At 37.4% G+C, this 22692-nt stretch overlaps 4 protein-coding genes across 4 annotated transcripts; 3 read left to right on the forward strand and 1 right to left on the reverse strand.

Moving 5' to 3' along the window:
- The first annotated feature begins 2701 nt into the window (after window positions 1-2701).
- Arr1 (arrestin 1) lies at window positions 2702-5453 on the forward strand. Its single transcript, XM_018004765.2, has 4 exons — window positions 2702-2967; window positions 3995-4802; window positions 4864-4993; window positions 5118-5453. Exons 1-4 carry the CDS (start codon window positions 2859-2861, stop codon window positions 5163-5165), a joined length of 1095 nt encoding a protein of 364 aa, XP_017860254.1. The 5' UTR covers window positions 2702-2858; the 3' UTR covers window positions 5166-5453.
- A 2197-nt stretch (window positions 5454-7650) lies between these two features.
- ninaD (neither inactivation nor afterpotential D) lies at window positions 7651-9679 on the forward strand. The gene is made up of 5 exons (XM_018004758.2): window positions 7651-7845; window positions 7913-8215; window positions 8283-9094; window positions 9162-9252; window positions 9308-9679. The coding sequence occupies exons 1-5, from the start codon at window positions 7717-7719 to the stop codon at window positions 9497-9499; spliced, it is 1527 nt and encodes a 508-aa protein (XP_017860247.1). The 5' UTR covers window positions 7651-7716; the 3' UTR covers window positions 9500-9679.
- Window positions 9680-10423: 744 nt separating this feature from the next.
- Window positions 10424-14489, forward strand: LOC108609636 (protein croquemort). Its single transcript, XM_089463901.1, has 4 exons — window positions 10424-10879; window positions 11544-12340; window positions 13481-13574; window positions 13643-14489. The coding sequence occupies exons 1-4, from the start codon at window positions 10424-10426 to the stop codon at window positions 13820-13822; spliced, it is 1527 nt and encodes a 508-aa protein (XP_089320027.1). The 3' UTR covers window positions 13823-14489.
- A 5789-nt stretch (window positions 14490-20278) lies between these two features.
- On the reverse strand, window positions 20279-22372 carry LOC108609637 (uncharacterized). The gene is made up of 2 exons (XM_018001358.2): window positions 21582-22372; window positions 20279-20880 (listed from the first exon to the last, which is right to left on the reverse strand). Exons 1-2 carry the CDS (start codon window positions 22334-22336, stop codon window positions 20583-20585), a joined length of 1053 nt encoding a protein of 350 aa, XP_017856847.1. The 5' UTR covers window positions 22337-22372; the 3' UTR covers window positions 20279-20582.
- Between the last annotated feature and the right edge of the window lie 320 nt (window positions 22373-22692).

The raw sequence follows: 22692 nt of genomic DNA on the forward strand, positions 1-22692 counted from the left end.
TTACCATAGACAGCTTGTGTGCCGGCCAAAAGCACTTAAAGTGCGGCCTGCGGGCGCTTGATTGATCTGTAAACTTGATGAATCTCGAGTGCATCTATTGTGAACGCCCTAGCACATAGAGTCTAAGGGACATACTAGTTATTGATACTTATAACACTTATAAATCAGGCACTCGCCACATTGCTCGAGCATTGCATCAGCCATGGCGGGGCACGATAATATCTACGCCTCAGTTTAGTTCAATTATGTGCCAGCTAAAGCATTTAAATGGCCATTCGGACACGCCCCATCACCCCCCAGCCACAGCCCCGGCCGAAGCACACAGCGTGCAAAATGTAAGTGCTAAAGTTTTGCTATTATTAAGAGCCTCATTGTCGGTTTTGTTGGACCCGAGCGACCAGACACTGCTCAGTGCCCCAGCCCAACACACATGCTAATGTTACGTGCCGCACTACAACCACACAACAAGCCAGAATATGTATATATGTATATAGTAGACAGAACTTTGTTCATATTTTCTTCTATTTTTTCTTTTTTTTTTCAGTGTCAGTGGAGAGCATAATAATTACGTTCATTGACTTTGCTAAGTAGCCAACTTTATGTTAATGTGATTTAGTTGAGAGAGGACGAGCGAGTCTCTGAGCCCAGAGTCTGGCATATTTTTACATACATTATTCAATGCACTGAAGACATCGACTCAAGTGTGTCTGCACATTTGTGAAACACGCTTGAATTATTTAGAATATTTAAGAGAGGACACTTTGAATTCCCTTTATGTGGCCAGCTTTGGGCTGTCCAATTAAAATACTTTACAACATATTCGTTGCTTATGAAATATTGTCGCAACATCTTGGAAACTTTGTAGACTTACTGCTCGAGTGGGCAAACTTTAAAGTTCGATGATACTTAGGACAAGCCTCTTGTGGATATGCGCTGTTTCTCTAAATTGAATTTTTTTTTTTTTTCTATATACATATTTCAACAAAATAAGTAACAAAATTATATTTTAAAACTTGTATTTATATATATTATTTTATTTATTATACCCTGAACCCATTTTCAATGGGAAATCAGGGTATAATGGTTTTGTTGAAATGTATGTAACAGGCAGAAGGAGGCGTGGCAGACCCCACAAAGTATATATATTCTTGATCAGGGCGACGAGCTGAGTTGATTTGGCCCTGTCCGTCTGTCTGTCCGTCTGTCCGTCTGTCCGTATGTATGAACGCGTCGATTTCAGAAGATATAAGAGAGACTTCAAATTTTTTTTAAAATGTCCGTAATTACAGCGCGCATATCAAGTTTATCATTAAAATTCGATAACTCATCCCGATCTTTTTTTATCGATAAAAAACCTTATCGAAAACCAGTTATAAAATTATATCTTCTACACCTTTATTGCTAGAGTCTCCAAATTTTTAATGTATGCTTATATGCAATTTATACAATTTCGGTTTTTGTTAAAATTTACCCCCCACCCTTAAATTCACCCCCTCACCCTCACTTTTGTAAAAAGCGTATTTCAAATACTAGAGACTTGTGCTTTGGCAATTACATGCATATCCATGTTATAATCATAATCTGAAAGTTTCATGAAGATCGTACGTCCATAAAAAAAGTTATTAAACAATTAAGTTCTCATAGTAAGCGCACACTGCAGCCCATGCGTGTTTATGCGTGGGTGCTTGTGTGCGTATGTGTTTGTGTATGTGTGTGTATGTGTTTGCGTATGTGTGTGTATGTGTTTGTGTATGTGTGTGTGTGTATGTGTATGTGTGTGTGTATGCGTTTGTGTATGTATGCGTGTGTGTGTATGTGTGTCTGTATGCGTGTGTGTGTGTGTGTGTGCGTGTTTCTTGTGTAAGCTGAAAGACGCGAAAAATTATTGAAATATCTATTGCTCCAAGGGTTCAGGGGATCTCGTAGTCGAGCAGTCTCGACTAGAGCTTTCTTACTTGTTTTATTAATAGCGTTTTTCAAATTAGAATATTTCCAAGATTTACATTTAAATTAATATACAATTATCAAATCTCTTCTTACTGTACTTGTTATTAAAAAAAAAATATATAAATTATATTTAAAGGAAAATTTAATTATAAATTAAAATTAAATATATAAAGTAAAAATGTAGCATATTATATTATCATTCTTAAATTTTTCTTCTGCTCGCTAACAAATTTTTATATAACTCTTCTTACTATCATATTCCAATATTCTTTCACCTGTCATTACCGCATTAAATTTTACTATTAAATTCTTTCAAATATTTTCTATCATTAACAATTTAATTAGCTCAAATTACGCCTCAAGTCTGTACGTATACGTAATAAATTTCGCATGCGTCATGCACCATGCCACAAGACGGGCGAAAAATAATGAAATGAGACGCAATCGAAGCTGAAGGCTGAACACTGTTGCACGCACGCCTTATTGATTTTGTTAAGTTAGCTATTTTGGCATTGCTAATACGCCATGTAGTGCGCGTATTATTTAATGGCCGACGCATCGATTTCTTTCGCTCTGGGCTCGGGCAATGTCAATATCAAAGGCACAGGCACAGGCAAGCCCCACTGCCAGCACCAGCGAAGCCCTATGAATGCAACGCCAGCGCATTGTTTAGATTGCCAGAAATATGCAGCAAAGCGAGCTAATTGAATTTGCAGCACGGCACTGCGAATGCCAGGTATAAATGACGGATTGTCGCTGGCCGCTAATTGAAAACGACGCGAACAACGCAACGCGGCGTAGTTCAAAATTTGACAACCAACACAAATAAACGAGGCGAGCGCGATAGCATACATTTTTTTGGGGGGATTGGATAACGAAAGAATCGAAACAAAACAAACAATTTCGGCAAAATGGTTGTTAACTTCAAGGTGTTTAAAAAATGTGCGCCGAACAACATGATCACGCTCTATATGAATAGGCGTGAGTTTGTGGATTCGGTGACACAGGTGGAACCAATCGGTAGGTGGTCGTCGGATTTTGGTGGATTACGAAGAATTACATCAGAGAAAATATTTAGTTTTTGATTACTCAAATTCAATGTTTGCTTACTCGAGTTTCGTGTGACGAAGAAATAATTAATACAGTGCTTCCATTTAAGAAAATATTATTTATATGAGTCAAGAAATACTTTACAGTAGTAACAACTGTAGGCGTGATATAGAAAAGTGTTTGTATTTGAAGAAATATAACATATAAGTGAAGAAATATTTTAAAGTAAGAACAAATCTAAGAATAATAATTTTATTCAAGCAGTTCTTAAAATACATAAAATGGTTTTTATTTTTTAATAAATATAAATGGAAACAATTTAAGAAGATTTTTTTAACTTAAACTATATTTGAAGAAAAAAAATTCAATTTCATAATTGAAATTGAGATTTAAACAATTTTTTTTTTTTATTATTTGAAATATTTAAAAATAAAAATATTAAATATAAAAATAATAAAAACAAATTTCTATATATTTAATTTTACCTTCTTTTTTTCTTGAAATAAATAGAATAGAATAGGTATATTAAGTTTTATTAAGCTAAAAATTTCCATGTTTTATTCAACTCCTGAATTTCTTAAATCCATACAGATAGTAAAGGAATAAAACCTTATATATTTTACAATATATTCATGGATTTCATAGCTCAATACTTAATTATCATCCACCAGACTAAAAGAACTAAGTTAAAAAAATAAAAATAAATAAAAAAAAAAATCTAAATGTAATCCGTATGTATTTCAGATAGAATTAACTATTTCACCTAAGCATACGTGCGAGACTTAATCAGTTGATCTAGTTGGGCTTTAATTAAATTACGTTCTAATTTATGCAATGGGGCAGAGGCAGTTGTGGCAGCCTCAAAGCTGCTTATTAGTTACGTGTTAATTGTTCGGCCGTGGAATATTTGGCCAAAACACGTGTCGGGGCGTGGCCGTGATTGTGGGCGTATTCCCGGTCTGGTCTAGTCCAATTAATTTCGCATGTCCATTTGCAGATGGCATCATTGTGCTGGACGATGAGTACGTGCGACAGAATCGCAAGATCTTCGTGCAGCTCGTCTGCAACTTTCGCTATGGACGCGAGGACGACGAAATGATTGGATTGCGTTTCCAGAAGGAGCTGACGCTCGTCTCGCAGCAGGTGTACCCGCAACAGAAGCAGGACATCCAGCTGACCAAGATGCAGGAGCGTCTGCTCAAGAAGCTCGGCTCCAATGCCATCCCCTTTGTCATGCAAATGCCCACCAGCTCACCCGCCTCGGTGGTGCTGCAGCAGAAGGCCAGCGACGAGAGCCAGCCCTGTGGTGTGCAGTACTTCGTGAAGATCTTTACGGGCGACAACGACTGCGATCGCTCGCATCGTCGCAGCACCATCAATCTGGGCATACGCAAGGTGCAGTATGCACCCACCAAGCAGGGCTTGCAGCCGTGCACCGTGGTGCGCAAGGACTTCCTGCTGTCGCCCGGAGAGCTGGAGCTGGAGGTGACCCTGGACAAGCAGCTCTACCATCATGGCGAGAAGATATCGGTGAACATTTGCGTGCGCAATAACTCGAACAAGGTTGTGAAGAAGATCAAGGCCATGGTGCAGCAGGGCGTCGATGTGGTACTCTTCCAGAATGGACAGTTCCGCAACACGATTGCCTTCATGGAGACCAGCGAGGGCTGCCCACTGAATCCGGGCTCCAGCCTGCAGAAGGTCATGTATCTGGTGCCCACGCTGGTGGCCAACTGCGATCGCGCTGGCATTGCCGTCGAGGGCGACATCAAACGCAAGGTCACCGCACTGGCCTCCACCACACTGTAAGTTTAAGAACACCCAAAGGTCCTGCAAGCAGTTCAACTTTAATTTTGACATTCACAGCATTGCCAGTCAGGATGCTCGCGATGCCTTCGGCATCATTGTTTCCTATGCGGTCAAGGTGAAGCTCTTCCTAGGCGCTCTGGGCGGCGAGCTATGCGCCGAGCTGCCCTTCATACTCATGCATCCCAAGGTAGTTATTACCAAAAACCAAACAAGAAACCAATCGATAACATACTTTCCCTTTCCTCTCCCTCTCTCTATCTCCCTCTCTCCCTCTCTCTATCTCTCTCTCTCTCTCTCTCTTCCACATACAGCCCAGCCGCAAGGCTCAGTTGGAAGCTGAAGGCTCCGTTGAGGCCTAAGCAAAAAATAAGTGCAGCTACCTCCGTCTAAAACGAATACAAAGTGCATATATTTATTTAGAAAAACAAAACTTAATCAAACTGTTATATGGTATTATTAACAAACAAAACTAAACAAAGCTGATGTTGCTGAAATGTTCTGAAGTCTGCAGTCGTCGTAACTTTTCGTAAACTAACAAATCTATTTGCAATATATGTGTGTATGTGTATTATAAACGCTATAAATACAACTTATATTTTATGTTATCAATCAATTAAAATCAATAAAAAAAAATTGCCTGATAAAAAGAGTTTTGAGTAGCTTAAGAATTCTAATGAGACAGAAAAAAGACAGAAAAAAAGACAAATACAGATAGATATAGGAATATATGTAGATTATACTAGAAATTTGAGCTCGGCAATTACAACTTTTTTCCTAAGCCAAAAGCATCTGATGTATATGATATTCCCACTAGCTTTTGATGTAGAGATTAGTCGCAGTAAAAATACCACTCTATGTATTATTTTTATTATTTATTTACTTAGTCACTCAGCTCTGTGCACGCCTATTTCAATTATGTTGACAAAATGTTAAGCCATTTATATTTTTGCTACCGGCTGATAACACCAGTTGCTAGTGCAATTAAGTGTCTCGGGTCTAACTATTTTTATGTTACACCTCGTTTAATCAAATCAAGATAAGCTAATCAAGTGGCACACAGAGGCAGAGGCCGGTAATTAATGCATTCAAGGTCGACATAGGTCAATATCGTTTACCTGCTGTCGTAATTAAATTTTCGATTGGCATTTAGAACTGCCAATTGCTATTGAATTTGCGTTAAATGCCAGCCGCATCGATGCATTGGTTTACTTTAATTTGGCTGATGTTGCGAGGCAGAGATTAATTGAAATACACGTAGCCGCAAAAGTAAATATTGCGATTAGCATATAGCATATTGATTTTGGCAGCCTGGCCAATATGTTGCATTATAAACAAAGGGCATATTAATTCCATATGCAGCAGTTGCAGTTGCAGATGCAGTTCCACTTGCATTTGCTTGCCAAAATGCACTTGAATAAATGCATAATCTCCAGCAATTCTCATGTTGAGCTACCGACCCATGTGGCATCTGTGGTGGAATTATACATAATCCGTTCTGGCGATGTATGTATTTGCTTTTCTCTATGTGTGTGTGTGTGTGTGTGTGTGTGTGTGTGTGTGTATGCGTGTATGTGTGCGTGTGGTCAAGTGTTTACCGTAATATTGTGGATTGTAGCTAGACTTGGCAGCCCAGTTATAATTGCCATAAGGATAGTGTAATGATGCAAAGTTGAGAATCGAAATCGAATGGCGTACATTCATGAATGTAACAATTTATTGGATAAATATGAAGTGTTAAGTGAAGATGGGTCAAACATTCATTGTAAGTAAGTACAGTTAACTAATTTTGAGTACAACAGTTATTAGTCATAGCATTTCTCAGTTTAAAATTGAATCTTTTATGTCCAGCTGCTATAAATTAAAACTGATTATTAGTCATAGCATTTCTCAGTTTAAAATTGAATCTTTTATGTCCAGCTGCTATAAATTAAAACTGATTAACTAAAACTGATAGGGGGCTAAGATATTTTTGGTATTCAAAATAAATTCTCAGAATTAATGTTTTAAAGATAATACTCTTTTAATGTATAACAGTTGATAAATATTTTCATTTTTAAGTACACAAGTTTGTACTAAATATAAACATTATAACAGCTGCCAAGTATTGGCAATTACCAAGTATAACAATTGACCATTATAACTGTTTTCAAGTATGGTATATCATTGTAATTTACACAAATGATAAAGTACATAGAACAGTTTTAAGTATTACAATTGCTATGTATAACAGTTGTTGAAAGTGAAAATGTATATTGTAATGTGCAATTATAAGAATTGCTAGGTTCAGCTCGTATAACAGTTGCTGAGTCTAACAGTTGCTGATTATATCACTTATAAATAAGATCCAGGGCTATTTCACTTACTACTATATTTGTATACGAATCATCTCATATGTTTGTAGAGTCGATAAGCTTGGTTTACTAATTGCATAAACAGCTACAGACCTAATGAAGAATCCAATTTAAATTATAATTTTCGCACTCAAATTTGATCATAAAACTCTGTTAATTATCATTAAATTCGCTTTGTCGTCTGTTGCCAGTTACTTATGAGTAAGCTTTAAGACTCTTGCCAGACTCTAATAATTGATAATTGATAAGCATGGTAACCCTGAAATCCTATCAGACTTGTTGAAGTTCATTAAGTGCATGGCTCGCACATCTGGCCAACCGCGACTATGCATAGACTAATAAATTTCGAGGGGGCCATTAAAAGGGAGTAATAAAATAAAAATGTATATATGTATACCATGTCAAAGAGATTATGGTTAAACTGCGATTATAGCATACGAAGAGAGAGAGGAGAGAGAGAGAGAGAGAGAGAGAGGCCTAGCTGCGATTAAGCAATAATAGAATAGTTAACAAACCAAAATTGGCTTTCATTGAGGGCATTTCGAATGCAGACGTCGCGATGTGCTGTCGCTGCTGTGGAGTGACCCAACAAAAGGTCTGGGTCTTTGGCCTTGGAACACTGTTTGCCGTATCGGGTCTATTTTTTGTAATCTGGTGGCCCGATATTATCGATGATGTAGTTATGAAGGCAGGTTGATCTCGAATATTTCTGCATATGTATTCTAATTCCAAGTCTTGGACACTTACACACTTAGTCTCTGCCCCTGACGCCGACATCGAGGACATTTGACAAATGGGAAGAGCTGCCCATACCCGTCTATATGAAGATGTATCTGTGGAACTGGACGAACGCGGAGGAGGTAAAGTTGCATGGCGCTAAGCCAAATTTCCAACAGGTCGGACCCTATGTCTACCGCGAGGAGCGCCTGAAAATGGATTTGCAGTGGCATGCGAACAATACAGTTTCGTTCAAGCCGCGTCGCACCTGGTTCTGGGAGGAGCAAATGTCCGGGGGCAAGCAAACAGACCTGGTAACAGTGCCTCATCTGCCATCGATTGTGAGTACTCGCAGCGAAGGTGCCAAAAGAAATGTAAGACCTATAGACGACTCTCATTGCATTTCAGGCTGCGGCGGCTTCCATGCGCGATAGTCTCAAACCAATTAAAGTGGGTTTTAACATTGCCCTCAATGCCAACGGCGGCGCACTGTATGCGACCCACACGGCCAGCGAGTGGCTCTTCGATGGTTTCTACGATGAGTTTTTGCATTATGCCATGTCCTTGAACAATCCCTTGGTGCCGCCAGTGGAGACGGACCAATTCGCGTGGTTTCTGAATCGAAACAATTCGGAGAACTTTGAGGGCGTCTTCACCGTGCACACGGGCGTCGGCGCAATCAAAGAAATGGGCGAAATTAAATTCTGGAATGGTGTCAATCATACGGGCTGGTATGAGGGCGAATGCGGACGCCTGAATGGCAGCACCTCAGACCTCTTTGTGCCCGATGAGCCGAAGGAAAAGGCGCTTACCATATACATAACCGATACCTGTCGCATTATCAATTTGGAGTACACGGGTCAGAGCTACGAGATTGAGGGCATTCAGGGCTGGAAGTACGAGGTGACGCCGCACACCTTTGATAATGGACAGCGAAATGGAAACATGAAATGTTATTGTCCCGTCGACAGGCAGCCCAATAATTGTCCAGCCTCGGGCGCCACCGATTTGGGCCCCTGTGGCAATGGGGCGCCAATGTATCTCTCGGCAGATCACTTCATGTACGCGGACGAGAGTTATTCGAGCACTGTAAATGGCTTCCAGCCGGACTACGAGCGTCACAATTTCTTCATCATAATGGAGCGCAAATTGGGTGTTCCTCTAGAGGTGAATGCAGCTGTTATGGTCTCACTCCTAATCGAACCGGATGAGGACATTGAGTGAGTTTGGAATCTATTTATAGAGATATTTCACGGGTATCTAAACCATGTCATTTAACACACACAGCATTTTAAAGGGCATTCCGTCCTTCTATGCGCCACTCTTCACATCCTCCAGCTCAGCTGTTATCAACAAAGAACTTGCCGCAGAGCTGAAGGTAAATATATGGCATTTAAGTTCCCTTGCAGCTCATTCATGACGTTTCTTTATAGCTGGCTCTAAATCTACCTTCGATTGGACGCTATACGGGCATTGGTTTTCTCTGCTTGGGCTGCATCCTTTTGGCTGTGGGAATTTTCCTCACTCTCAAACGCAAGTGGTATGGTCAGGCAGCCGCTGATAAGTTGGCGCTTATCAATTCCGATACGCAGCACACAAATGACTCAATTAGAGCTGACCAATAAAAAAGCCAATTAAGCTAATCCAAAGAGCTGTGGATTCTTTTCAATCAATATTTATACGACAAATAGAAATAATGTGATTTTTCGGTTGTGACTTGTTTATTTATTTTTCTAAATTTGTAAATTATTTTTATTATTAAAAAAAAAAAATTAAATTTGAAAAATTATGGAAAAGCAATTTAATAGTAGATAGTATTTTATTTTATTTTATTTTTTTTTAAATTTATTTATTTATTTTATTTATTGATTTTTTTATTCTATTTTTTTTTTTTTTTTTTTTTTTTTTTTGAGAGAGTGAGAGAGAGAAAAATAAAGAATATTCTATTTCTCTACTCAGGGAATAGCTAAATATAGCTAAATGTAAAGTAGAATTCAATGAGAAGTTTTTATATTTATTTCTTATATTTATTTATTATTTATATTAATATCATTTATATTTATAATATAACCATAAAAAACCTTTGAATACAAATCAATATTTCAAATAAAAACTCTGTCTAAAAGGTATGTCTGGTGTTGTGATATTATTTCTGCTGAGTTATACAAGTTCGATTGTTTACTTATTGCTAGCCATAATGATGTGCTTTGGTCATAGGTTGGGTAGGATTAGAAATAATGTTACACAGGAGGCTGGAGAAACCCCAATATTGTTCGTTATAGGCATAGCCTAATAAAGGCAAAACTTTTAAGGAGCAAGCCCAAAGCTATGCAGCATTTAAATATAAACTTACTCACAGGTGGTAAGTCTAAATATAGACAAGAGTGGCTGATTAACTTTGTGATCAAAATAATCGCTATCAGCTTAAAGTAATAAATACTATAAACAAACTTAGCATCTACTTAGAACAACAACTTTGCTTAACCGATTAAAACAATATCGCAAATATAGTATATGTGTTAATCAAATTCTAATTATTTGTATACGCAATGGCAACTTTCTCAATCAGTTGCAAAATGTGTTGCGACTGCTGCAGTGTGCGCCAACAGAAGCTCTGGGTCTTTGGCCTGGGCGGCTTTTTGTTGGTAGTGGGAACTGCTTTGGTTTCGGCCTGGCCCAGCTTGTGTCGTCAATTGGTGCGTGGCCTGCTGCCTTTGGCTCCCAATTCCTTCATATACAAGTCCTGGGTGACGACACCGACACCGGCGTATACAACGTTCTATCTCTTCAATTGGACCAATCCGGAGCACTTAAATAATGCTGCCGTTAAACCCAATTTCCAGCAGCTGGGTCCCTACACGTTCAGCGACTACAAGGAGAAAGTGGATCTGGTGTGGCAGCAGCCGGAGGTTACCTATTACGGACGTCGAGTCTGGCATTTTTTGCCAGAAAAATCAAATGGCAGTCTAGACGATGTCATTGTGACGCCGCATTTTCCAACACTGGTGAGTAGAGTCGAAAAAGAATATGTTGCGGTAAATTAGACTTTAAGCAGAATTATTGTGAGCATTTTTTTTGGATCTATTTAAACAGCTAACTCATTTTTCTTTTCTAACTTAAAAAATTGTATTAAAAAATATATAAATTTAACAACAATTTTTTTTTTAACTTTTTCAATAAAACAATTCTTAGTATTTTTTCATTCATTTTAGAATAAGTTTTGAATTTATTTTTTTTTTTTATTTTTTTTTATTATTTTTATATTATTTCTTAAGTCAGTTTGATTTGTTTTTTTTTTTTTTATTTTTATTTTATTTTTATTTTTTTGTTTTTTAATTTTTGTATTACATGGTAAGAATTTTTTAGAGCTGGTTTTGGCTTTAGTTCTGAAGTCAAAAAAATAACATGAAATATTTCACTACAGTTACTCAATGAATGGATATCTTACTTTAAAATTAACTTCTATTTATTCAATTTTCGCCAATCTTTAATCGCGGAATCCACTAAAAAAAGTTTCTTTAAATATTGAATTTTTGTATGTGAAGTCAAGGCAAAAGTGTCAGCTTTACTTTAGAGTCATTCCCCCTTAATATGCAAATTTTAGCTATAGTTATCCTCGTCTGCTATTTTTACACAAAATATGTGTTTATTTATCCCAAAAAACTGCAGACGGCCGCCCGCTATGTGCGCAAAAAGCGTCGCACGCTGCGCAAGATTATGAACTTTGCGCTGAATCGTGAGGGCGGTGGCATCTACATGAGCCATACGGCCGGACAATGGCTATTCGATGGGTTTTACGACTCGCTTATTGACTTTGTTGAGCGTCTGCACTCGCCGCTGTTGCCCATATTTAGCGACCATTTCGGCTGGTTCTATCAGCGCAACAATTCGAAGACGGCCGAGGGAAATTTCACAATACACACGGGCCGGGGTGATCTCAGTTGGATGGGCGAGCTGCAGATGTGGAATGGCAGCGTCCATACGGGCTACTATGAGGGCGAGTGCGGCAAGGTCAATGGCAGCACGGGTGAGCTGTGGGCGCCGGGTCGCCAGTGGCACGAGACAATTTCCATATTTTTGCCAGATGCAGCGCGCTACATAAATCTGTACAGCATGGCGAATGTCACAGTTCAGGGCATCGCTGCCTGGCGCTACGAGACCAGCCAGCTGAGCTTCGACAACGGCCAACTGGCGCCGGATACGAAATGTTTTTGTGTTGCCAAACACGAATGTCCACTGAATGGTGTGCTAGATTTCTCACCAGTCGCCAAGCGCGGCCCCATTTACGTATCGCATCCGCACTTCTACATGACCGATGAGTACTATAGAAGAAATACGACGGGCCTACACCCGAATCCCGCAGAACATGGCATGTATGTGGTAATGGAACCGACACTGGGCATACCACTAAGCCTGAAGGGACAAGTTATGATCAGTGCGCTAGTGCAGCGTGACGAGGCTATCGAGTGAGTATATTTGCATATTTGTTTTATATGCTAACTATCTATCTGTGACACATATCTAAGATTTATATGTGATGCTATATTTGCATACTATTGTGAATACACTCATATGTATGTCTACAAAGTATATTCGGCATATTGCCAAGTTTTCCATAAGCCACATTAAATATTCTAATTTCAATCTGGGCTTGCATTACTTTCCGTTTCATTGACCTTCATTATGTTAAGGATTATGGAATATTAGACATTAGTGATAGTCTGTCTACATACTTTGATTACTTTTCTTTGCACCTACACAGCCGTTTCACCTTTTAAGCCGTTTCAGCTTTAGCTGCTATGCGCAGCAGCTAAAAATTGTCCTTCGTATATTCGCTCTCCCTCTCTCTTAAGCTTATTTTCACTTTTGATATGTAGCGTTCATTTACTCTGAATGCATTCATGTATATAAGCAGCTTGTCTCTCTATTCAAGTTATGACATTGCTCTGGCAACAAATTATTTTGCTCTTAAGCTAACGTTAGGGACACTGAATTTTATCAATAAATATTAAGTTAATAAAACTTAACAGACATGGCTTTATTAAAACCTTCAGTTTATGCAGAATTGTTGAAAAGGACACCAGTTACAAGATATTTTCTTACCTAATATTTTCCTGTTAATATTTATTTATTTTTTATATATTAATTGTTATATTTTATATTTTAATATTAATATTAATTTATACTATATTAATATTATCAATTTTAATTTTTTCTATATATATTAAATATTTTAACAATATTATATAATAAAATCAAACTACAATAATACAAGAGCTGGCGGTCCGTTTGTATTGTAATATTTAAATATATATATATATATATATATATATATATTTTTGTTTTTAAATATTTATTATTATTAATTATTTTATATACTTTTTTAATAGATTTTAAAATTATCCACATTGAATTTGTAGTCAATTAATTATTTAAATACTTTTATATATTTAAATATTCCATACTCCACGTATCATAATCAGTATCAAACAGTAAATTATAATTTTTTAATATATATTTATTAGTGAAATTTTAAGCTTGAATTTATTTGTCAGTTTTTATGCATATTTCAGCATATTCTTATATTTGTATTCCTTAACTTTCAGCTTGCTTAAGGATATTGCTTATGATCACTATGCTCCGCTCTTTACAATTCAACTTTACGCCGACCTGACTGATGATCTGATCGGCCTGCTTAAGGTCAGTTACACACACGGCTCTAACATTGAGTTTTCTCTTTTCACTCAATTCCTGTAATTCAATTTCAGCTGGGCTTAAGTCTACCCGCCATTGGTCAATTTATAGGTCTGGCTCTGCTGCTCATTGCCATCGTCTTGCTAATCGTAGGCTTTATTGTGAGTAAGCAGCATAAATGGCACAGAGAGTGCGAAATTGAAGCCAATGAACCAGTGCCAGCACTTGAGAGCGACGAAGTCGTTGACAGCTGATTTTGATAAGATGTTGAAACTCATATTTTGGTTTTCTATGTGATAAAGACTGCTCTTGTTATTATTATTGGGTGCAGAAATGATTATATTAGGCTATTATTAATTTTAAAAAATGTGCGCCATTAAAATGAGTTTCTGCTGAACACAAATTGGCGTGCTGCTGTTTGTTTTTGGGCAATTGGGCCTTGAGGTGTTGCCCAGCTGCGCTCGTCTAGAATTACACGAAATTATGGCCTCTCAGATATGCTAAAATTTATTAATATGTTAATAATTGTATTTTATTTGTGAGTGTGTGAGTGTGGATGTGTGTGTGGTGCCTGGTGGTAAAGAGGCAAAAGCCTTGAGCACGTAAGCTGTATGCTTTACGGCGTACGAACTCTTTCACCTAGCCATACTCACACACACACACACAGCCAACCAAATTGCTAACTGGAAATTTGAAAAATGCCAACAGAATATTATAAGCGGCTAATTTATATGCGCCTGGCACGCAAACTTACGTTTTGCACACACATTGTTGTCGAAGAACTCACACACACACAGAAAGAGAGAGAGAGAGAGGGAGACAGAGGCTTAGAAAGCGCAGGAAGTGGGTGGCGTAGCAGCTTAAACAATGTATGAAAATATGAAAATTATATGGCAGCAAATATGTGTTGGCCATACTTTAATAAATACACACAAGTTATGATTAAGCGCCGCACAGGAATATAACGAAAAATTTTATGAGAAAAGTTGCTGCTGAAAAGGATTTAAAAATATAATACATTTTGGTTTTTAAGACGTTTATATTCAAATTCAGTTATAGATTCTAAGCTTCTATAATAAAACGCTAGACTAAACGAAAATGTTTAGATTTTGTTATAGCTTGTTATAGATTTTCATGCTTCATATTCATTATTATGAAATTAAGTATAAAATTATTTAGTTTATCAATTCAAGCAAATAATATAATCAAAAATGCTATTGGAATTTTTTGTGGCGATGCAATTTATTTCACTTGAGAGCAGCAAACATACTGTGCCAAATGCCTGCACAAATATGATATACATTTATTTATTCAGACACATGTGCTGGCATTTAAGGCCGAAAATTATTTATCAACATCGGATTGGTTTGACTTGCATTTGCATTTTCATTTGCTTAGAATATTTATATCATTTTGATGAACAATTTGGGACAGCTAACTGATTTACACATAATTTTCTATGTCTTTGAATATGGCTCAGCTGATTTGTGTGTTTAGATTAATAAAGGATTGGTAAAATTTGCATATTCTCAAAAATAAAAAAGTAGGTTTCAAAAGATGAATTAAACAAAATTAATATTAAATTGGTTTAAATTTTGGTGCTTGTATATAAATATAAAAATTAATAATTAAACATTTTCTACAAATTATGAATTTAGTAAAAAAATAAAATTAATATTTATGATTATATTATTATTTAAAAAAATTAAAATTATTATTTCCTTTTCTAATCATATTTATTTACTAAATAAATTATATATTGAAATAAAATCATATATTAGTTTATTTATAATTTCTTTTTTTATGTTATATATAATAATTTATCTGCTACCTTTAGTGTCAACTTCATCTAGTTTTATATTTTATATTTAAATAGCCATTGGCTTTCTTTGTATTACCTTAGGCAATGCCTTATTTTCCAGTTGCTTTGAGACTTAATGTAAGCAAGCAACAGATCGAGCTACAGAGCAGCTTCATTATTTTGCCTAAGCCGCCCACAAAAAAAAATATACTCCCGAAATGTATTTTGTTTGCGTATGTGTGGGAGTGTGTGTGTGTGTGTGCTGAGCATTTTTATGCATAAGCCAAATGCCATTGTTGTTGCTGTCGTTCCTGTTGCTGGCCAGCTCGTCAGCTCGACTGTTGTCCGTTTATGTCGCGAAAACTTTGGTGTCCTAATCTGCTGCCTGTCTTGCATACTAATTTGTTTGCTCTTGGTCTGTTCCGCTTTATAGGGCCGGCGAGTCTTACTCTTTTTGGATGCTTTCTTTGTCGCCTTGATGGTTTCTCCCTCTCCCTCTCTCTCTCTCCCTCTCCCTTTTTCTCTTCCTCTCTTTCGGTTTGTTGACAACCCATAGATTATGTTGTTGGTTTTGGCTTTTGTGTGTTGTGCCAGACCAAAGCATGTTCTGTATGTCTGTCTATGTATTTAGACATACATAAATGTATATGTATGTAGATATGTATGTATTCCTGTATATGTGCACCCTTGTGTGTGTCTGTGTATGCTCTCTCAGTGTCATGCTCGTAGGGCTTATGCATTCAGTTTGGCTTGCGGCTCTTTTCTCTCTTGTCCCTGGACTCCATTGGCTTGGTTTCGTTTGTTTGGTTATGCTGCCCACTCCTCACTCTATAAAGCCTTGTTTAGCTGCTTAATTTTTTCCTTTGTCATGTTGACAGCCCTTCGACAGGGTCTCCTGCCTTGTTTCTGGTGCTTTTTTCTCTTCTGTTTGTGTGTGAAGTGTTGCTCGGGTTCATTTTTCGCACAATTTAATGTTATTTAATTGGCATTTAAGTTTATGAAAATGTTTGTTGTTCAGCTGCTGTAACGAATGGCCTTCAAATTGAGTTCGTAGAGAGGCCTAGCAAGTGTCCCAAATATGTCGAGGTCAGCTTTGATGTGGGTTATTCTGGCATCATGACGAATTTATTATTTCAGCAAAATGATTTTCTTGCGTGCGCCAAAAAGTATGCAACACATTTCGCAACTCGCGAACCTCAATTAAAATAAAACGAATTGCAGTTAATTTTGGTTGACATTTTTAAATGCAACGTTAACCACAATATGGCCTCACATATTTTACAATAAATCTTTGCGTTTTTCACTTTCTCTTTTTTTGTTTTCGTTTTTGCAGAATTGATGTTGCAATTTTCTATGTGTTATGCTGCAGCTGCCTACGAGTTACATATGCGCACAAATTGTGCTGGCCTTTGGCGTCCGACAGGCGCCACAAAGTTGACAGTAACACACAAATACATATCCACCCTCCCACACACACACACACACACACACACACACACAAGGTTCGTAACTGAAATAAAAAGCAAAAAGAAAACAAAGAATTTAAGCCACCAAAGCAACAGCAAATGTTCGCTTGACAATGGTGGCAGATTTAAAAATTCAATTTGAAAAAGTCAAAGTGCGGAGTCCACGTGTAGATTCCATATAAAAATATATAAATAAAAGACGAAAATAAATAGGTATATATATGTACATAGATATGTTTATATGTGTTAGCGTATATGCATTTGGTGTTACTGTAAAAATTGCCTATTTCGTTGCATTTGCCACATGGGACTTCCGCTGGCAAATTATATAGTTTTTATTGTCTAACAGTTTTTTGGCGAGTTTAGTGCCGAAAATAAATTCAACTGCAAAAAAGACTCAAAGAAAAATATCAACTAACTCGAACATTTACAAAAAATATATACAAAAAAATACAAGCTAGACAGAACATGGGATCTACGTTGATATAATAAAAATTTAAAAAAAAAAAAAAAACATACAAATCAACAATGAAACTTCGTAGAAAAACAAAAAAGAAAAACATCAGCAAATTGAAAAGAAATACACACTTTACTAGGTAGAAAGTACAAAGCAAATAAATACTACAAATAGATAAAATAACAGAAAATTAGGAACAAGCAAAAGTAATTCAAATTGATTTTAAATAAAAATATTGTAGAAATTTACCAAGAAATAACCAAATCTCAATGCATATTCGTAAAATTATAAACAAAGAAAAAATAAAAATAAAAAAAGTGCAAAGCAAAAATATCATTTTATAAGAATTGATATGCATTCGAAGGCTATGCTCGTATTTGCATATGTGCATATATGAACGTAATTTATATTGAGTTTTCGATCTTTTCCAAATGAAGTTCGTGAAAAGAGCGCATCAAGAACGCGAAGAAGGCTCTTGCTCAAAACGAGAGCGATTGAATCTGATTTAGTTCGGCTGATCTCACGATCAGAACAAAAAGAATCAAACAGCTTACACTTTTTGGCGAGCTATACCTCAAATATACATATTTCTATTTATAAAACAATAAAAACAGATATGCAAAGAAAATATATTTAAAAATATATATTTCTTTTTATAAAATATATAAAATAAATTTGTCAAGAAAACTATAAAATTAAATATATAATATTATAAAATAATAAAATATACATAGAAAATATATAAATTATAGCAAGATATACAAATTAAATTTGTCAAGAAAAATATGAATATAAATAATAAGGATTAGCATATAATTGAATTACCGTTTATACCAAATATACATATGTATAGCACCCTCTAGCGATTATCATTTGTTAAACTATCAAAATATTCGACATCTGCCTGCATATTAAAACTGACCATAATCTAACATCTGAGCTTAGCGACTTTTAATTATGTTCTCCAATGGCCATAACAACAACAAATAATATATAATTTTGAACTTTGTTTTGTGTACATGATTTTAGTTAATGCTCGTTGTGTTGCTAAATGTTTTGTGGACTCTGTTATTATTTCCGCGGCAGTTGGATGTGGAGAAAGCATTGTAATTAAAACTGCGCTCGGCTAACAAAACATAATTCAGCAGCTGCCAGAAATGTTGTTGTTATTGTTATTGTTTGTTTGCATATGGTCAGGCAAATATAACGCATACGCCATGTGAGACGCAAAGTGCGTTTTAATTGCCGCCGCGTGCTTTTATGAAGTGCACATAAAATGTCGGCCATAAACTCGCCCTTTGTCTGACCGCGCCAAGCCAAATGCAAATGAAATGCAGCTGCACATTTTTGCATAGAAGTCGTAAATTTCTGAAATTGAGCGACATTCTTGTTGCACTAAAGGCCGTGGGTCAACTTTAAAGAGCAGCTGGCGGCAAAGCTTACGTTGGCCAGAAGCCAAAGGCTATATCGAAATGGAAAGTCCAAAAATGGCAGCAGTTAATGCCGCTGCTAGTCCTGCTGCTGCTGCTGCTGCTGCTGTTGGAAAAACAATTTGCCAAAGGATAGAAACATTACAGCACGGGCCAAAGGCCATCGAGAGGAAGACACTCTGTGTGAGTGTGAGTGTGAGTGTGTGTGTGTATGCGTTATCGACTCGACGAGGGAGACTCTTCTACTGGCTGCCCTCAGCTGACCAAGTTGACTGCATAAATTGCCGGCAAGCTGTCGTTGGGCAAACGAGCTGAGGCTTAGCGCCTGAAAGTGTGCAGCAGATTGCGTCTTGTTCCAGCATATGACTATGCATATTTGAAAGGCAATTTCTTGACGCACCAGCTCCATTGCCAGCGTATGCAAATGCAATTTCATTCATGTTTACAGGCACTTTACAGTGCATCATGGCACCGAAATATACATACATACATATGTATATATATTTGTCTATATGCGCATAATTGCATTTCACATCAATTTCCACAAAAAAAAACAACTCAACTGTGCCTTAGACATTATTTTACGCAAACTGTTGGCCTGCTCCACTGGCACTGGCAATGCGAACAGCTGCATCACAACACATTAAATCGCTCAATCGTTCATTTTGCTGCCAAACATTTCAATCAATTCAGTCGCAAATTTCACTTCCGCTTCTGTTGTGCCGCCTTCTGGCAAAATGCATGAAATGCATTTAACAACATTTTCACACTTATACCGCAGCATTTTGTTAAATTCACATTAAATATGCATATATATATATATATATATATATATATATATATATATATATTTATATATATATATATGCTCCGCTGGCCGCTGCCGTCAGCATGGCAGCTGCAACAACCACCCAGCCACCCACTCAGCACCACCCTGTCAAAATGTCATTGCGAAAATCCATGAATGCTTACGTATCCGCTTATGCAGTTGCGCTACGCTTCGACTGGCTGGCGGGCGGGCGTTGATATTCCCGTGATAAACGCGTATTCAGTTACGCAACACGACATTGCAATTATATATGTAAATGCCACATGCTCTTACATAAGGCGGGCGGGCTATGTATGCATGCCACCGACCGAAGCGCATATAAATGCGACTGCAAAACTACCTCTGTGTCGCCATTAAAGCTGAAGGCTTAACAGCTTAGAACAAATGCGTTCAGCTACAACTCATTCGCTTTATGGATATGCATACATACAAAGCTTTAGAGTGTTTAGTTGTTAATACATAAGCCTACTACATATTACCAAATATAATATATACCAAATATATAGAAATATGGAAAAGGATTTATGTTTAAAAATGACAGAAAAAAAAATAATAATAATAATAAATTAAGTTTGCTTAGAAAAATATGTGTTCAAAATATTTTTTATTTACTTATTTATTTCATTAAATTCTGCTTAAAGTTTTTTTCCTCAAACTCATTTAATTGAGTTGATGAGGTTAGCAATTAAAAAAGAAATATATCGTATATTTAATTAAACTCTTCTCAGTCAGATCCCTCTTCAAAACATTGTTCATGAAACAATTAAAGCTCTGCCATATATTGAATACAATTTATTAAATTATAGCCTGTCCTATACCACTATATAATCACCTTTAATTGTGCCCATTGTATCTAGATAATGTCTACTACTGCTCTGCTCGGCCCCATGACTGTTTATCTAATAAAATGCATGCGCCTTGTCTTGTATTGTTTGGCCCACTGTAACTGTGCCACATTTAATAATGTCAATATGCAAATATAATATACACATACATACATACATATATATCTATATAATTTGGTCTGCAATTTAGACGGCTTTTGTCACGGCATATGTCAGTTGGAAGCCCGTTTCAGTATCGCTCGTCTGCGCATCGCTGCTGAAATGAATGACGAAGGGCGGACGTGCGATTAGTTTGCTGCCAGCCAGGCCATTGCCACAATAATAGGTGGGCTGCAGCGCCTGATTATCGGCCACATATGAGTTGGGTATTAACAGATAGTCCGAGGCACGCCCCATAGTGCGCACCGTACTGTGACAGTCCGTATCGTAGCCAGGCCCAGGAGCACCATTGAATTTCGATAAAGCAAAGTGTTCTATCTTGTAGCTGTAAGGCGAATAAGATTTGACATTATATGTGAAATCAGATGAGGGTTCAGTATGAGGTATTAGGTGAGATCATAGACCTTGTATTGAGGTTTCCTAACATGATTTTTCTTTAGATTCTGCCTAAATTATCAATCAAAGAATCATACAATTTTTTTTTTTTTTCAAAGTATGTGTAGCTGGAGCTTAATATAAACTTCCAAATAAATTATTTCAAAAAGATTTTTACTTAAATTTTGTCAAAGATTTGAATTAACTTAAGCTTTAGTTTTAAAATACCCAACAGAATTTTGCAATGCCTTATAGATGTGTCTCCAATTACTATTATATAACATGTAAGGAATTAGTTTAATATGATATGAAATGAGGTATCATAAGCTTTTCACTTAGCTTTCCTACTGAGACTTCACTTTAGAGTTTGTCAAGCTTTCTCAATTAAATTTTTATCTTCCGCCAATCAAATACTTTCTAATCTTGTTACAGGCAATTCTCGATATATGAGTATAGGACTAAATATTAAATGAATCCATCGAACTGCTTTTCACGTTACCTATGTTTTAATAACTTTTGAATAAAATCTGTTGCTTAGATAAAAGTAGATCGTCTGGGAAGGTTTCTTAATAAACTTCAATCAAAATCTCGCAAGTTTTTAGCAACTAAATCTCTCTCTTTCACTCTCCATTCTCTCTCACCTACACTTACCTGATTTCACGATCAGCCCCACCTGCCACACAGATGGCGTACTTCATGTTGGCCATATAAACGCCGCCAGCGAAATTGAAGCTAACAATGCCGCCCGACGAGCTGCGCCAGTACTGATCACAGCCGAGTGGAGCCTGCAGTTCCAGATCCGCTGGCGAGGGTGCTGTCAGTGTCTGAATGAGCTGAGCTGCCGGTCCCCCAGCGGAGTTGGCCCCAAAAATGGTGCGTGGCAGCAAATTGCTGAGGAGGGGCAGCAGAGGTCGCACTGTCGGCAACTGGGGAGCACTGGCTGCGGCGGGCGCAGCTGCTGGCTGCTGCGTGTGCTGCTGCAGACACTCGATTTGTGTTAGCGTCAGCTGCCACGTGGACTGCGTCGAGTGGCTGGCCAAGTTGAAGTGCAGTTTGAGTGTCTGGCCCCGTTGCAAGTGCACGTACAAATGCTGTCCGTTGTTGCGGCCGCAGAGCTGAAAACGCTGCACCTGCACAAAATCGACGCACTCCAGCAGCTGCGTGCTGGCATTGAGTTTTGGCTGCGCCAGCTCCAAGCGCTCGAAATCGATGCGCACTTGACAGACCTGTGCACTCCACGGCGCTACCTCATAGTGGCAGCTAGCCAGCTTGCTTAGCTCCCCAGCTCCCGGATTTCGTATGACAATGCGCTTCTGCCGCGCACTGGACCCCGAATTGCACTGCAGTTGACAGCGAACCCCAATCGAAGAGCTGACTAACAGCAACAGCAAACACAAAGACTTCATACTATTCCACTTATTTGATTTACTTTATCGAATGGCTGCGATGATTTAATTTGAAAATTTGGCATTCTTTTGGCTTTTATATCATTCGTTATCAGCGAACGGGCCAGATATCATACTATCGCCCACTGATATTGACATTCGCCATTGCCAGATAACAGATGTCTCCATACGCGATAATGGCTGGCCCGCCCAGCATCTGGGCCAATAGATGTCAACAAGTTGTCAAGTTGTGAAATGTGCAAGAAACTTCATGAGTCAGCGAGTTTGTGAAAGAAAAACTAACTCTTGAATAGAAATATTTAAAGAGTTTGTAGGGGAGTGTGGATTAGCTCCAGAGAAAATGATTTTATATGTAA

This window comes from Drosophila arizonae, chromosome 3, assembly GCF_054131065.1.
Source record: "Drosophila arizonae isolate 15081-1271.41 chromosome 3, UAZ_ARI_1.0, whole genome shotgun sequence".
Classification (NCBI taxonomy): Eukaryota; Metazoa; Arthropoda; class Insecta; order Diptera; family Drosophilidae; genus Drosophila; species Drosophila arizonae.

What these genes read in the sequence shown, in the direction of transcription:
- LOC108609637 (XM_018001358.2), bottom strand. Translation starts at nt 22,336, where the DNA reads ATGAAGTCTTTGTGTTTGCTGTTGCTGTTAGTCAGCTCTTCGATTGGG. An exon ending in GGGGCTGATCGTGAAATCAG is followed by an intron (nt 20,881 to 21,581) that starts GTAAGTGTAGGT and finishes TTCGCCTTACAG; the next exon opens with CTACAAGATAGAACACTTTG.
- Arr1 (XM_018004765.2), top strand. Translation starts at nt 2,859, where the DNA reads ATGGTTGTTAACTTCAAGGTGTTTAAAAAATGTGCGCCGAACAACATG. An exon ending in GCACTGGCCTCCACCACACT is followed by an intron (nt 4,803 to 4,863) that starts GTAAGTTTAAGA and finishes TGACATTCACAG; the next exon opens with CATTGCCAGTCAGGATGCTC. An exon ending in TCATACTCATGCATCCCAAG is followed by an intron (nt 4,994 to 5,117) that starts GTAGTTATTACC and finishes TTCCACATACAG; the next exon opens with CCCAGCCGCAAGGCTCAGTT.
- ninaD (XM_018004758.2), top strand. Translation starts at nt 7,717, where the DNA reads ATGTGCTGTCGCTGCTGTGGAGTGACCCAACAAAAGGTCTGGGTCTTT. An exon ending in TGCCTCATCTGCCATCGATT is followed by an intron (nt 8,216 to 8,282) that starts GTGAGTACTCGC and finishes ATTGCATTTCAG; the next exon opens with GCTGCGGCGGCTTCCATGCG. An exon ending in AACTTGCCGCAGAGCTGAAG is followed by an intron (nt 9,253 to 9,307) that starts GTAAATATATGG and finishes GTTTCTTTATAG; the next exon opens with CTGGCTCTAAATCTACCTTC.
- LOC108609636 (XM_089463901.1), top strand. Translation starts at nt 10,424, where the DNA reads ATGGCAACTTTCTCAATCAGTTGCAAAATGTGTTGCGACTGCTGCAGT. An exon ending in CGCCGCATTTTCCAACACTG is followed by an intron (nt 10,880 to 11,543) that starts GTGAGTAGAGTC and finishes AAAAAACTGCAG; the next exon opens with ACGGCCGCCCGCTATGTGCG. An exon ending in ATCTGATCGGCCTGCTTAAG is followed by an intron (nt 13,575 to 13,642) that starts GTCAGTTACACA and finishes ATTCAATTTCAG; the next exon opens with CTGGGCTTAAGTCTACCCGC.